Source organism: Montipora foliosa, chromosome 6 (genome assembly GCF_036669935.1).
Source record: "Montipora foliosa isolate CH-2021 chromosome 6, ASM3666993v2, whole genome shotgun sequence".
In the NCBI taxonomy this organism is placed as follows: domain Eukaryota; kingdom Metazoa; phylum Cnidaria; class Anthozoa; order Scleractinia; family Acroporidae; genus Montipora; species Montipora foliosa.
The window spans coordinates 62,610,144-62,623,704 of NC_090874.1; the positions used below are offsets into that span (position 1 = coordinate 62,610,144).

The window sequence follows — 13,561 nt, forward strand, 5'->3', positions numbered from 1 at the left end:
ATTTTATTAAAAAGTTGCGACGGGTATTACAATGGATGAGAATTATGAATTGACACTATAATATTTTGCGTGTGTTGCCATCTATATTGACTGGCACTAAAATGATGTAGCACTATGTTCGAGAATTTCCAAAGCAGTGGTCTGCTTAAGACAGTGCCACCTAATCAGGTATTTTTTGCAATAACGAATAGATTTTAGTTATTCAGGAATATCAAATTAGCAAAGTCTAAGATTGGTGGTAGCCATAATAGTTTTGAGAAATAGTGGACGATTACAAATTTCTACTCATGTAAATTGCATCCGGCATCGGGGCCCTGAAACGCATGCGCATACGACCTTTTGTTCCAGCCTCGATATTCCTGTCTATTTTTAACTCGTTAGTTCAGGCACATTTCGACTACTGCTCTGTCGTGTGGGACAATTGCAACAAAACCCTCGCAGACAAGCTCCAAAAACTACAAAATCGTGCTGCGAGGGTTTTGACCGGCCTTTTCTAGCTATGACACTGATTCCAACGTACTTATTCAAACATTGGGCTTGAAAAAACTCGAAAACGAGCGCAAATTCCAAAAAACTGGCCTGGTCTACAAATCACTTCATGGTTTTGCCCCTGAATATCTTTGCAATATGTTTGTGGACCGTGACAGCTTGACTACCTTTCCTTAAGGGACTCCGAGTGCAAATTGGTGATTCGAAAGCCGCGCACTAATTATATGAAAATTTTCTTTTGGTTATAGTGGCGCGGTTCTATATCATTGGTTAAAAGAGCATAAATAATCGTGCTGCACGTGCAGCACGGATTTTAGCTCATATTTTTGCGGTTCTCTGCATGGCGAGGACGTGAAATTAGAGACTTTTAGATCCACGTTTGCGGCTAACCTCAAACTGCTGGAAGTCACATGACTAGCGCTTGCCGTCACGTTCGAGGGTAAGTTTTGACGTTTTCAACGGCGGAAGGTAGGTTTTCACGTAAGTAATTTACCTCAGCTCTTTATGGCATGGAAGTTACCTTATCCCACGTATGAACGGGGCAGATATAAAAAGCAACTTTTTATCTTTCATTTCATGTGAACTAACAATCAAAAGAGTCGTGGTTTTATTTATTTCGTTGACTGAAACATCAACGCTGAGCATCGAGGAAATTCAATATGGCGGCCTCCGCAGCTTTGCAGTTGTGTACTTAAACCTAAATGCACGAACTATCACAACTTCTAACGCCAAACCGCAAATCTCAAACCTCAGTTTGCGGTTAGCCGTAAACGTGCATCTAAAGGTCTCTATTACTGTATTTTCGGTTTTAAAGACAACGTGAACATGCAACAGAGAATCTTTCATTCTCTATTTTCAGTCTGAAACCACTCGTACCAATTTATTTTTAGGATACTTCGCCCACATTGTACGAAGTGAACGAGGTGGAATAATCGCGAAAGACTTTTACTAGAGCAAAGTTCTATTGTGAGGTGACGTTTTCGTCGACGTCGCCGTCGTAGATCTTAAGGTCCTTAATGCGCGGCTTTCGCAGCGAGAGGTGCCCAGTTCAGAGATCTACAGACATAATCTCATTAATCTGGAGAGAAAAAAAGTAAACACTTGGTATAAAAATTGTGATGTTTCAAGATTACGGGCCGAGCTTAACATAAAAAAACAGACGCCATGAAAGTTTCGCAATGAGAGAGACGTTTATTATAACACAGGAATGATTCACATGGAATCGCGGAACCGCAAACTGATTATGAATTTTACAAACGAGTATGTAACAAAAATAATAATGAAAATGAAAATTCAAGCGATAACAAGAATGAGAATAATAGTAAGGGTAGAATCAGTCACCAAATACGTTGGTTCAAGAGGCAATATCGTTTTTGCTCTTGCAAATGCTCTTGTTTTTCTTCCACAAGACGTTCAGTGACTGAAGTCACGTATTTTTTTAATCCGAATTTAATGGGCACAGCAAAATAAAAAATATAACATTAAAATATAGGCTATAATATTCTCTATTGTTAGTAATACGCCCGCGTTTGCTGCCGCCAGGTGACTGTGGTAGTTATGGCTATGCAAATTAAGACAACTGTCAAAAGCTGAAAAACAATTAGTATACCCTTCTGAAAAGGTACTGCTTGAGAAGGATCGTATTTTAAAGATATTGAATGGGAGCAGTTTTCAAATGACTGTCGAAAGTAATTACGTGATTGCAATTGCTACGCTTTGCGATTCGGTTTAAACAAGGAAAACAAAAACCAATCTCTATTTGCACGTGCGATTTTTCCCGCTCTTTGAGCTTGGAATTGCTACGAATTTGGATTGGTTCTTTGCGCTGTTTGCACCTGCTGTGATTGGTCGAAGTAATTACTTTGGTATTTGTTTTCCGACAACCAATTGAAAACCAGTCTATTACCCACCGATTCTGATAGCATACATTCGAAATTTTGATTACAGTTAGTGTACGTGTCAAAAGTGCGACAACGGTTATTATTAGTACAAAGGTCGACATATTATCTTATTACAAATAGGAACCGCCATTTACTTCAAAGTGCGACCGCTATTTTATCACAAATTGCGACAAGTGTTATGAGAAAAAGAGACATGTATGAGGCCCTGGCAGGGTGGGGTCCCGTGTCGCTTGTCTGAATTTTAAAAAGTCTCGTATCGGTGCTTTGTCAATGTTTCACGTTGCTGTGACCGTTGGTGTTGGAAATTTAAAGAAAGGATGTCGTTTTTCGCCATTTCACTTTTAAGTGCTGTCGCTACTTTTTACGCCATGTCGCTTGAGCCTCATGTATTGCAAACTCACGTCTGAGACAATTTTATTAAAAAGTTGCGACGGGTATTACAATGGATGAGAATTATGAATTGACACAATAGTATTTTGCGCGTGTTGCCATCTATATTGACTGGCACTAAAATGATGTAAACATTAACACTGTGTTCGAGAATTTCCAAAGCAGTGGTCTGCTTAAGACAGTGCCACCTAATCAGGTATTTTTTCCAATAACGAATAGATTTTAGTTATTCAGGAATCAAATTAGCAAAGTCTAAGATTGGTGGTAGCCATAATAGTTTTGAGATAGAAATAGTGGACGATTACAAATTTCTATTCATGCAAATTGCATCCTTCATCGGGGCCCTGAAACGCATGTGCACACGACCTTTTGTCCCAGCCTCGATATTCCTGTCTATTTTTAACTCGTTAGTTCAGACTGATTTCGACTACTGCTCTGTCGTGTGGGACAATTAATATTGCAACAAAACCCTCGCAGACAAGCTCCAAAAACTACAAAATCGTGCTGCGAGGGTTTTCACCGGCCTTTTCTAGCTGTGACACTGATTCCGTACTTATTCAAACATTGGGCTTGAAAAAACTCGAAAACGAGCGCAAATTCCAAAAAGCTGGCATGGTTTACAAATCACTTCATGGTTTAGCCCCTGAATATCTTTGTAATATGTTTGTGGACCGTGACAGCTTGGCTACCTTTCCTTAAGAGACTCCGAGTGCAAACTGGTGATTCGAAAGTCGCGCACTAATTATATGAGAAATTTCTTTTGGTTATAGTGGCGCGGTTCTATGGAATAGCCCGCCTGTCGAACTGCAGCAACCAGATACTCTGGGTGCATTTCGTTCAGGCTGCAGTGGTTTCTTTTAGCTATAATTAGTATTTTAATACAGCCACACGGCATTCCTGGAAAGCAGGTTTCCAGGAACGACTCAATAATCCTGTCTTCACATCGTTTGAATTTATGGAATCCCTACTTAATACTACCTCATACGTGCTACGTATTATTGTTGTTTACCGACCTCCTGACTCTACTGAGAATGGCGCTACAACTGCGCTAATTTTTAGACGTATTTTCTACTATGCTGGAAGGCTTAGTTTTCACTGCCAAGTAATCTATTTGTAACCGGTGACTTTCAGTTTCACATCAACAATCCTTTCGCCAGACACAGCTCGCCAATTTTTGGATCTGCTAAATTGCTTTAATCTGCATGTCCTAAACGCCGTGTTACCTACTCACCAAAATAATAACATCCTAGATCTTATCCTAGTTAGAACTGATGAACTGACTGCCCTAAACCAGTTATCTCAGATCACTTTGCTGTGCATTGCAACCTGCCTATCAGCAAACCCCAAGGTAGTCTCTATTACACGGAAACTACACAATATAAACTTACAAAGTTTTGTACAAGATATATCCTCGTTTATTTTGTTTAACTCACCTCCATCAAACCTAACTGAACCGTGTGACCAGTGTAATAGTGACCTATCTGCTATCTTGGATAAACATGCACCCTTGCGTGCGAAGATAATCACAATCTGGCCCAAGGTTCCTTGGTATAATGATTATATCAGAGAACAGAAGAGAATCTGTTGTCGTCTTGAACGCAGTTGGCGCCATTCTCATACTAAAACTGATCATCCCGCCTTCATTCATTAGTGTATTGTCGTGAAACAATCCATATACACCTCGAAAATGAATTATCACTCTGATCTTATCAATGAAGCCGGTGTCGATAGAAAAGCTCTTTTCCGCAATGTTGATCGTCTTTTACATACAAGGCCAGAGAATTTTTTTCCATCGTGCTCGTCAGTTGCAGCATTAGCAAACAGTTTCGCTGAATTCTTCGAAACTACGATTATTGACATTCAAGATCAAATTAAAGTTCTCGTAACTCCTGATCTCTCCAACTAAATAATTTTTCACCTACATCTACTGATGAATTGTCTGCGATTACTCATAAGGTCGTCTTAAAATCATGCATCTTAGACCCACTTCCTTCTGCACTGATGAAAGAATACTTTAAAATGTTTCTACCGACACTTTGCAAGGTCGTTAACTTATCTCTGGAATCTGGTTATCTGCCTTCTTCTCCTAAAACTGCTGTCCTTACACCTCTCCTCAAGAAACCTTCTTTAGATCACGAAATCGTTAGAAATTACATATCGACCCCAAACCTTACAGTAGTCTCAAAAATCACTGAAAAAGTCGTGGCTGTGCGCTTTAATGAGTACATGCCAAGTAACCACCTTCAGGAGCCACTACAGTCGGCCTACAAACCTTTCCATAGCTGTGCAACTGCTCTTTCACGTGTGTATAATGATGTCATGCGTGCTATTGATAATCGTCAGTGCTTTATACTTTTTCTTCTTGATCTGTCTGCTGCCTTTGACACCGTCGCCCATGAAATCCTGCTTATAGATTAAACTCTAAATTTGGAATCAGCGGAATTGCTCTCAGTTGGTTTTAATCTTACTTACTGATCGCACTCAATCTGTTCTGATTAATGGGAATAAATCACAACCTCGTAAAATCAGTTGTGGAGTACCCCAAGATTGTGCGCTTGGGCCTATTCTCTATTTACTGTATACTGTACCATTAGCTGACTTATTTCGACACCATAACTTGCAATTTCACATCTATGCTGACGATACGCAACTTTACGTTTCCTTTTCAACAAATAAAATCTGGTTAATAACCTGGAACTGACTGAAGCTGTTGAACTTATCGAGCTATGCCTGACAGATTTGAACAAATGGATGAGTATCAACAAACTAAAATTGAATAAAGAAAAAACTGAGTTCCTATTTATTCACTCACGATTTAGACTACAGCAATGCTTGTCATCAATCTGCTTTGGTCAGGACACCGTTCAGCCTTCTCAAACTGCCAGGAATATTGGTGTCAGTTTTGACAGTACCATGTCAATACTGCCTCAAATTAATACTGTATGTAACTCTGCATTCTATCACCTTCGTAATCTATCACGTATCAGAAAATCTATACCAACTGAAATTGCATGCCTTTATCTCATCCAAACATCCCTTCTGTAATATGTGCAAAACGCCGCCGCTTAATTAATAACATTTTCCTCGAAATACAAAGGTACCATAGTACTCCCATCTTGGAAGATCTACACTGGTCATCAATTACTGAACACATAAAGTTTAAGATTTTAACTCTCACTTTCAAGCTTTGCATGATTTGTCTCCGTCGTACATACAACAACTGGTAAGTCTCTACCGTCTTTCAAGAACCCTTCGCTCGTTTACATCGCTCAGTCTTAACCTTACCAGCTCCAGGTGATCTGGTGACGTAATTTGGAGGACTGGGAAGAAAAATTTTAACGCCGTATCCCACAACCGAGCACGGCCTTAGGTGTTGTTTCCAAACTCCCTGCAGTATTTCCATGGCCAAAACTCAACAGATCATTCAGTGTCTACCACATTTCCTGTTACTGAAAGAACATTCAAGTAGACCCGACAAGCTCTAATCTCGCCTCTGCCATGTTAAATTCGAAAATAAGGCCGCGCGCGTTTGTGGGATACGGCGTTAAAATTTTTCTCCCCAGTCCTCCGAATTACATTTAAAATTTAAAAAGAAAAGGTTGAACCGAAGCAATCTTATTGAAGGATACCAAAATGTATTGAGTGCAAAAAGTGTTGAATGCAAAATCGGAAGTTGAACAATAAAAAAGTATATTGAACCTAAATGTATGCGTTGAATTGAACTAAAATAGACTCTTTGAATTGAAATATCCATTTATTGAATATTGCTATAATTGGCTTCCCATATTGAGGCTAAACGGATATGTGTATAATTTTTAGCTATTTTTATACGGCCAACAAAGTCAATCATGATTCGGACACACTTAACATAACATAAAATTCGGGATCATCACGCGATTTTTAAAGATAAGTTGGTTATTTCAATGTGTAATGGATTATACTTTTCAAGATGTTTGCCACCCTATCCTCGAAGCATAATAAAGGTATTCGCACCTGTTTTTGTTGGGAACAGATCAATTAAAATAAGGAGGAGACACACCCACGCCAGACCCGCCTTGCGCATGCGCACACCCATATCACCCGGGAAGTGGCAGCTGCGTTGCTGTTTCGGCCTTATTTGGCCTCATCAAAACAGATGTCTATGATTGTCATAGCGTGTGTAATATGGCTGTGCGCATGTGTTTGCAAGTCTGTCCGCCTTGCTTTTATGCACGTTGGAATAGTTCAGGCTATGTCGAAAAGCATGCGAAGAATAACAATTTTTTCGTTTTATTGATCTCTTTTACGAATGGTGCTTTAGATGACATGAGCAAAGTCTCGGAGATATTTTTAGGGAGGGAGTACTGCGGTACTTCGAAGAATTTCATTATCTCATAAAGAACCATGTTTCCATAAGACAATGGCTCGTTTGATCATGACAAGTGCATAAGGCTTTTTGCATCGCACGTTCGTGGTGTTGGATTTATTTGGTTATGCTCTCTGCAAATTGTTTCTTGCTTTCGCAAGAGCTTTTAAAAAAATATATATCCCTTTTTCATTTTCAGTCTCTCGCCTAAAGAGCCCGCTTTCCGAACAGCTGCAACCATATGAATTTTCCAAGGCATTGTTATGAGAATCAGCTGTATGGCAAAATCACGCAACAACAAAACAGAGCGTGACAAAATGATTCCGTGATGCGCAGTTCGTATGCGCATTATGCGCATTACCCATATGGATGGCACTTAATGCGTACTCTCATGAAACTAAATATTTTAATAATTAACAATTGAAGTCCGAGAATAATTGCCTTTTACATCTCCATGTCACAGCATGACCTATATTGGCTTTAATAATTTGTAAAACGTCATAATTATTCAAGACTAAATAGTACTCTCTTTTACTCAATTATCTAGACGGCCTTTAATCACTAACTAAAGGAAGATCCAAAACAGAAGCCACTGTAAACAAGTCTAGTTCCTGCACAGAAAGTTTCTCCTTACGGAGTGAAGCCATGGCGTCCGTTAGTGAGGGTCTTATCAATGATCCGGGCTTTACCCAAGTAACTGAAGAAACAAGTAAGTACATCCGCTGTACAAAAGTATATTTTATGTTTTAAGTCGCATTATGCAAGTTGAAGAATTATCCTCAATATCAAAGTTCAAGTATGAATATTTCTGCTGTTAATCCTATTCTTACACTTTTAACCCCTTTTAAAGACTTTTAAGATCTCAATCTGTACTTAGATCCGAATTTTTCTTTTCTTAACCCCAAGATGACATTGGAGACCCTAACATTATTGCCATCGGTTCAAACAAAAAGACATGACAAAAATTTAATGATAAAAGTGCCAGGTGATCGTAACAACCCTGAGGCAGCTTTATCACCGGACATTTTTCTTTTCCTTTTTTGTTTTGTTTTGTCGTTCTTGTAACATGAAGTCGTAATCACGCTATGGGTCTTTTAACTTAAGGACAATTAATGAAATGGAAATTCAGGAAATGTGGGTTTTACTCGACAAAGCCTCGATAAATTTCCCCACGCGAAAACAAAATTTGTTCGGCAGCTTGGTAAATTATTTGACGCTAGCTGTGAGCTGCGTCAAATTTAACGAAAATTTCTATTTTTAACTCCATGAATCGAGGCTGTTTATCAGGCAAAGTTGTGTGCTGTCCGGAGTTAGCGAAATTGGATCTAGTTCGCTGTTTTGGTCTTAACGTTTGTTTTTTTTTTTTGTTCTTAACTATGAAGAGTATGCCATATAATTCTATAGGGACCAAAAAAAAAAAAAAATTATAGTAGCTTTAAGGAATCACATTAGGCCTATAACTAAAGATGAAGAGGAAGAAAAAATGAGTTAAACAAATTGAAACTTCACAACTCGCTAACTAGTATCGTTCGAGTTGCACTTTCAAAGATGATAAAGAGCGATTATAAAGTTCTCCGTCATGGGCGTCGCCTAGTTTTAACCAGGAAACGGAAAATTCCTGCTGTGTAAAATCTCACGCAATTCTCCATCTTTAGGGGCATAATTTCAATCCGACACAATTCTCAGGGGGACGTTTATAAAAAGGAGCTCCAGACAATAATTTGTCGGACAGCGGCGCTTGGTTTCTCAACTACTGAACTTTAAAGTCCGTTTGAGTGCACCAAAACAATGTAGGCTTATAAAAGACAAAACAATTCCCCCCTACCAGATTTTCGAATCGAGAAGGATTTTCGCTGAAGCGACTGTCGAAAGTACGGTCATGCAGCTAGTTCTTCCTTGCATGTAACTAACTTGGTTAAAGTAACCTTAAAAGGGCAGACTTGACAACTGAACATCCAAGTGAGTGTGTTTTTTTTTTACGAATCGACTAATAATAATGCGCAATTCTACAGATGATCGGGTACGACATGACTTTGCCGAATTTTAAAATAAAAAAATTCGAACAAATTTTTACAGGTAAAAACAATTAGGAATGATTTTTTCGATTCATGATTTATGACTTATGACTCATTTGAATTCTTTTTTTCGAAATTCGAAGTAACAGTCTACGCACGTGTAATATATAGAGAAGAAAGAATGATGTCGGGAAAGTTTTTGACTCCAGAACAGCTAAATAAGAAACAGCCGTGATAAAGAGGATGGCTTATTCTGCAGAAAAAATATTCTTTTTTTGATATAATTGTCAAGCAGGTACGTTTTTGTTTTCGCTCCAGCGAATAAGAAGTTAACAGTGAAGTGATCATGAATAATTAATAAGGAGAGGAGAAATAACCTCGTTATAAATTTCCGGAGTTCAAAGAATTATGTATTTGATTAAAGTTTCCTTTTGTGTGGCGGACACATTCGTGAAGAATTGAAAAACGTTCTTCTCGATTCTTCAATGACAGCAAAAATAAAAGTCTCGTTAATTAAGGATACTATAAACCAGCAAGCTTCAATAAGTCGAGTTTCAGCTGGGGCACCCAACGAATCTGTTCCTCACATTATCTGTTCCCCAGAGGAATCTTGCAGGCTGGCAAAAATACAGGTGTTTCGATGAGCTGGCTGGGAAATTTTGTTATTGATAGAGATTTTGCCTGGGAATTACTGACTTTTTCTAGCATATCAACCCGAGCTGGCTGTAGAAACTCTGAAGACTGAGGACGACCAAAAAAAAAGGACCCCTTCCCTCTCTCAGAGAATAGTCACAAACATACTACGGCTGGTCAGAGTAATTGCGCTTGCGGCTTTGTCGCTTTTGTTCGGTCGGTAACACTGAAAGAACTAATGATAGAGAAGAGTGATCCTTGTACATAACTGGACAATTTAAGCAATTTTCTCTTATAGACTCCTGCGGAAAATGAATAAGTAAAACAAAAAAAAACGTTTAAAGTAAAGCTGAGCTACAGTTTGAACACAACTTTCTTATAAAATAAAAAAAAACAGCCTGTCTAATTATACTTCCGAAAAGCGATGTTGAACTCATTATTAACAGGCAGTTGCTATCGTTTCATTTTCGGGGAAGTTGAACGAAATGAGTTAATCATCATGAGCGTTAAATGCTGTCGCGTGTGTTGGTGCATGGCAAACAGTTTATTATGAATTAATGGTGATGCTTTTTTAAAATAAAATATTCATAAGCTTCGAATGGACAAATTATAGCAATGAAATGAATATAATTTGCATCATCGACTGCCCCCCGGAGGGCTTTTTAGGGCCCATAAGCAGCTTAAGACACGGGCCGAAAGCATACATCTGGGGCCCGTTTCTCGAAATTCCTGAAAATTTACGGGCAGTTTTCGTGTTTCATAATTTAATTCGTTTGTATTTCAAGAACGGAGAGGATTTAAGTCGTCAAACTTCACAATCCTTTTTCTTTTCGTTACCTTAAAGACATGTTAAAAGGTCGGCTTTTCAAAACAAGCGGTTGGCAGTTTCATAAATGACTTGTCGGGCCCAAAACGTTTTCGGGACTTTCGAGAAATGGACGCCAGGTGCCTCTTGCAGCCGTTAGAGGCTGGAAGTGTAGCCTTGTCAGTTCGCCTCGTAGCTATTCTAGTTCGCCCCCTCAAATATATAGTCGCATACTAACTATTTTAGTTTCATTACGGAAGATAGAAGTGATCTTCACACTAAACTGGAGAATTTAAGGTGCGTTTTCCCTGGTTTGCGCAAACCTACTGCGCATAATTTTTTGCGTCATTGGCGCGCGCATTAGCTCGCGCACATTGATAAAATGGCGGATTTTCACTGACGCCGAGCTTACTCTGTCAAGGAATGGTTATTGTCTTCTGAACGAGCTCGGTGACCCCCTCTTTTTAATGGTCTTATGTACTCGTAATGGATACACGGAAAACATATTTTACGGAGAAAAAAAGTTGGATAATAGAAGTTGTAGTATTTAGATATAAATGACGTGAAAACTGTATTTGGAGCCAGACACTGAGTGTGAGGTGATGATGTAGCGGCCCAATTTGCTTACATTTTTTTGCAAGATCGAGCACTTTGAAATCACCTTACTGAAAGATTTTGCCCCGAACAAAAAAGTAGGGTTAAGTTTTCAGTAATATTCAGTTAGCTGCATGGGTTGCTATTTTTGTGTTCTGGTTGTTATGCAAATTTTGACAGAGAATGCTAGATTATGAAAAAAAAAATCTACGGATAGATCGTTAAAAAAATCTTTATTTTGAGCGGTTATTTGGACATAAAAGATGAAAGGCTTAGCGAGAAATACTATTTTATGTGGATATTTGGGACAAAAAAATTTCGCGGGAATCGGGATGCGGCTGAAAGTGAGTTAAGCAATTGTAACTTAATAGACACCTCAAAAATTTAAGCGGCTTCAACTGGGTTCGAATCCATATGGTATCGCGGCTATGCCAACTGAGCTATGAAGCCACTCACCTAGGAGCAGGTCAATTTGTTGTACTCATGTATTCCCGTGGAAGGGCTGACGTATGAAAGAAATGTATATTTGATGTGCAGGTTATATACGATAGGATAGATAGAAGTTGCGTAATGGCGAGTTGGCTATAACCTGGTCCAGTCTCATATCCAACTAGCGCGAATGAAATAATTGTCTTATTAAATTTCATCAAATTCTCAACTGGTCAGATGTTTTGTCCCGGGAAATTTGGATTTCCGCACACATTTTTCAGCTTGGCAACACTTGACTAGTCATGGGCTCTTGATCACTTGAATCAATCAGTTTCCATATTAGGTCATACGGTGTATAAGCTGATAACCAAGATTTCCAACTTCCTGGTTCGCGAGCTTCTGTTTGCAGGCGACGCAGCCTTGGTCTCTCACAGCGAAGCCGGTCTCTAGAGTCTAATGGGCTGTTTCTTCAAGGCTTGCGAAGCGTTCTCTCTCTCATCATAAGTACAAAGAAAACTCAGTCTGTTGTCATGCCGAACCCCGCCTCCGTAAACGTTGTTGTCAACGGCAACAGGCTAGCAGTAGTTGAGAACTTTTGCTATCTGGGCTCGAATATCTCCAATGACTGCTCTCCCGACAAGGAAATTCAATCAAGGATCGGGAAGGCTGCCACAACCTTCAGTCGTCTGAAATCCAGAGCCTGGAACAACCCCTACCCAACGGTGCGCACAAAAGGCAACATCTATAAAGCGTGAGTGCTCAGCGTCCTCCTGTACGGTTCGGAAACGTGGCAAACGTACATGAGACAGACAAGAAAAGAAGTTTTTAATGCCTTCCACATGTGCTGCCTGCGAAGGATCTTGGGTGTCACTTGGAGTGACAAGGTCCGGAATGAGAAAGTTCTTAAGCTCACTGGCTGCAGTTCCCTTTTCGCCTACTTGAAGACTCGTCGCCTACTTTGGCCAAGCCACTTTCGTAGGATGCCAGATGGACGTTTGCGAAAGGATATCCTCTACGGCGAACTAGCCTCTGGATGGAGGACAGTCGGAAGGCCAATGCTCAGCTTCAAAGACGTCGTCACGAGGGACCTCAGACAACTGGACATTGGTGACGATTGGGAGGCATGTGCATAGAACCGGCAGCGTTGGCGCGCCCTATTTCACGAAGGTGTCCTTCTCCTCGACAGCGACGTCTCCTCGAGCAATCATCCTCTCCCTTATAGGTTTTGCCATTATATATAACCACGATTGAGTGCACCAATCAGAAAGTTACAACCGCAATATCCAAGATCGAAAATTGAATAAAAACTATTAGCTGGAATAGTTAATGAATGCAGTGCCAAAGAAAAGAAATTAACTATTTTTTTGACTCGGCCCCATCTGACTTACAATCTCATCAGCTTTGAGGGAATTGAGATAAAAAGTTAATGCCAAGGAAATAAAAATTAAAGGCAGTGTGACGGCTCGGGATCCCCTGGGTCTCGCAAGATTGCAAGGAGAGAACAGGAGAAAACTAAGGATAAGACAACGCACTTCACACCCCTTCCCACAAACCAAAAAACCTCAGCCAGCAAAGGAGCTTTCAACCAACTACTTCTCGGTCCGCTTCTTGCTTCTGCTCTCCGGCGCCTTCTATCTTTCTCGGACTTTACTTGTCCTGTTCCTCTTTTGTCAACTCCGTCGCTCAGCCTTTTCTTTTTCCTTTTCACTAAAGAGTCGTACAGTAATGTTCTCCTCGCTCGTTCCTCCACCGTAGACAAAGGGTTTTGTCTTGATGTACGGTTGGGGACTGCTAAAGACTTTCAGCATTGACTGTTTGAGCCTTTCTGCCCTCCACTTTCTTCTAAAATTGGCCTTCCTTCTTGTCAACAAACCTTGCGCCACTTCAACAACCAACCCACGCCCACGACTTTTTACATCTATATATAGTTAAACTAATTTATTCAAATTACGACAAAACA

General features: G+C 39.8%; 1 protein-coding gene across 8 annotated transcripts in view; it reads left to right on the plus strand.

The window, feature by feature from the left end:
• Positions 1 to 488: 488 nt before the first annotated feature.
• LOC138008088 (short transient receptor potential channel 5-like) overlaps positions 489 to 13,561 on the plus strand; it is a 45,671-nt gene continuing 32,598 nt past the window's right edge. For 2 of the 8 annotated variants that reach the window (XM_068855285.1, XM_068855284.1), the window contains exons 1-2: positions 498 to 928; positions 7,673 to 7,834. In XM_068855285.1, coding sequence (XP_068711386.1) covers positions 7,771 to 7,834 — 64 coding nt within the window. In that variant the 5' untranslated portion in view covers positions 498 to 928; positions 7,673 to 7,770. The other 6 variants (XM_068855283.1, XM_068855281.1, XM_068855286.1 and 3 more) reach the window with 6 other exon arrangements.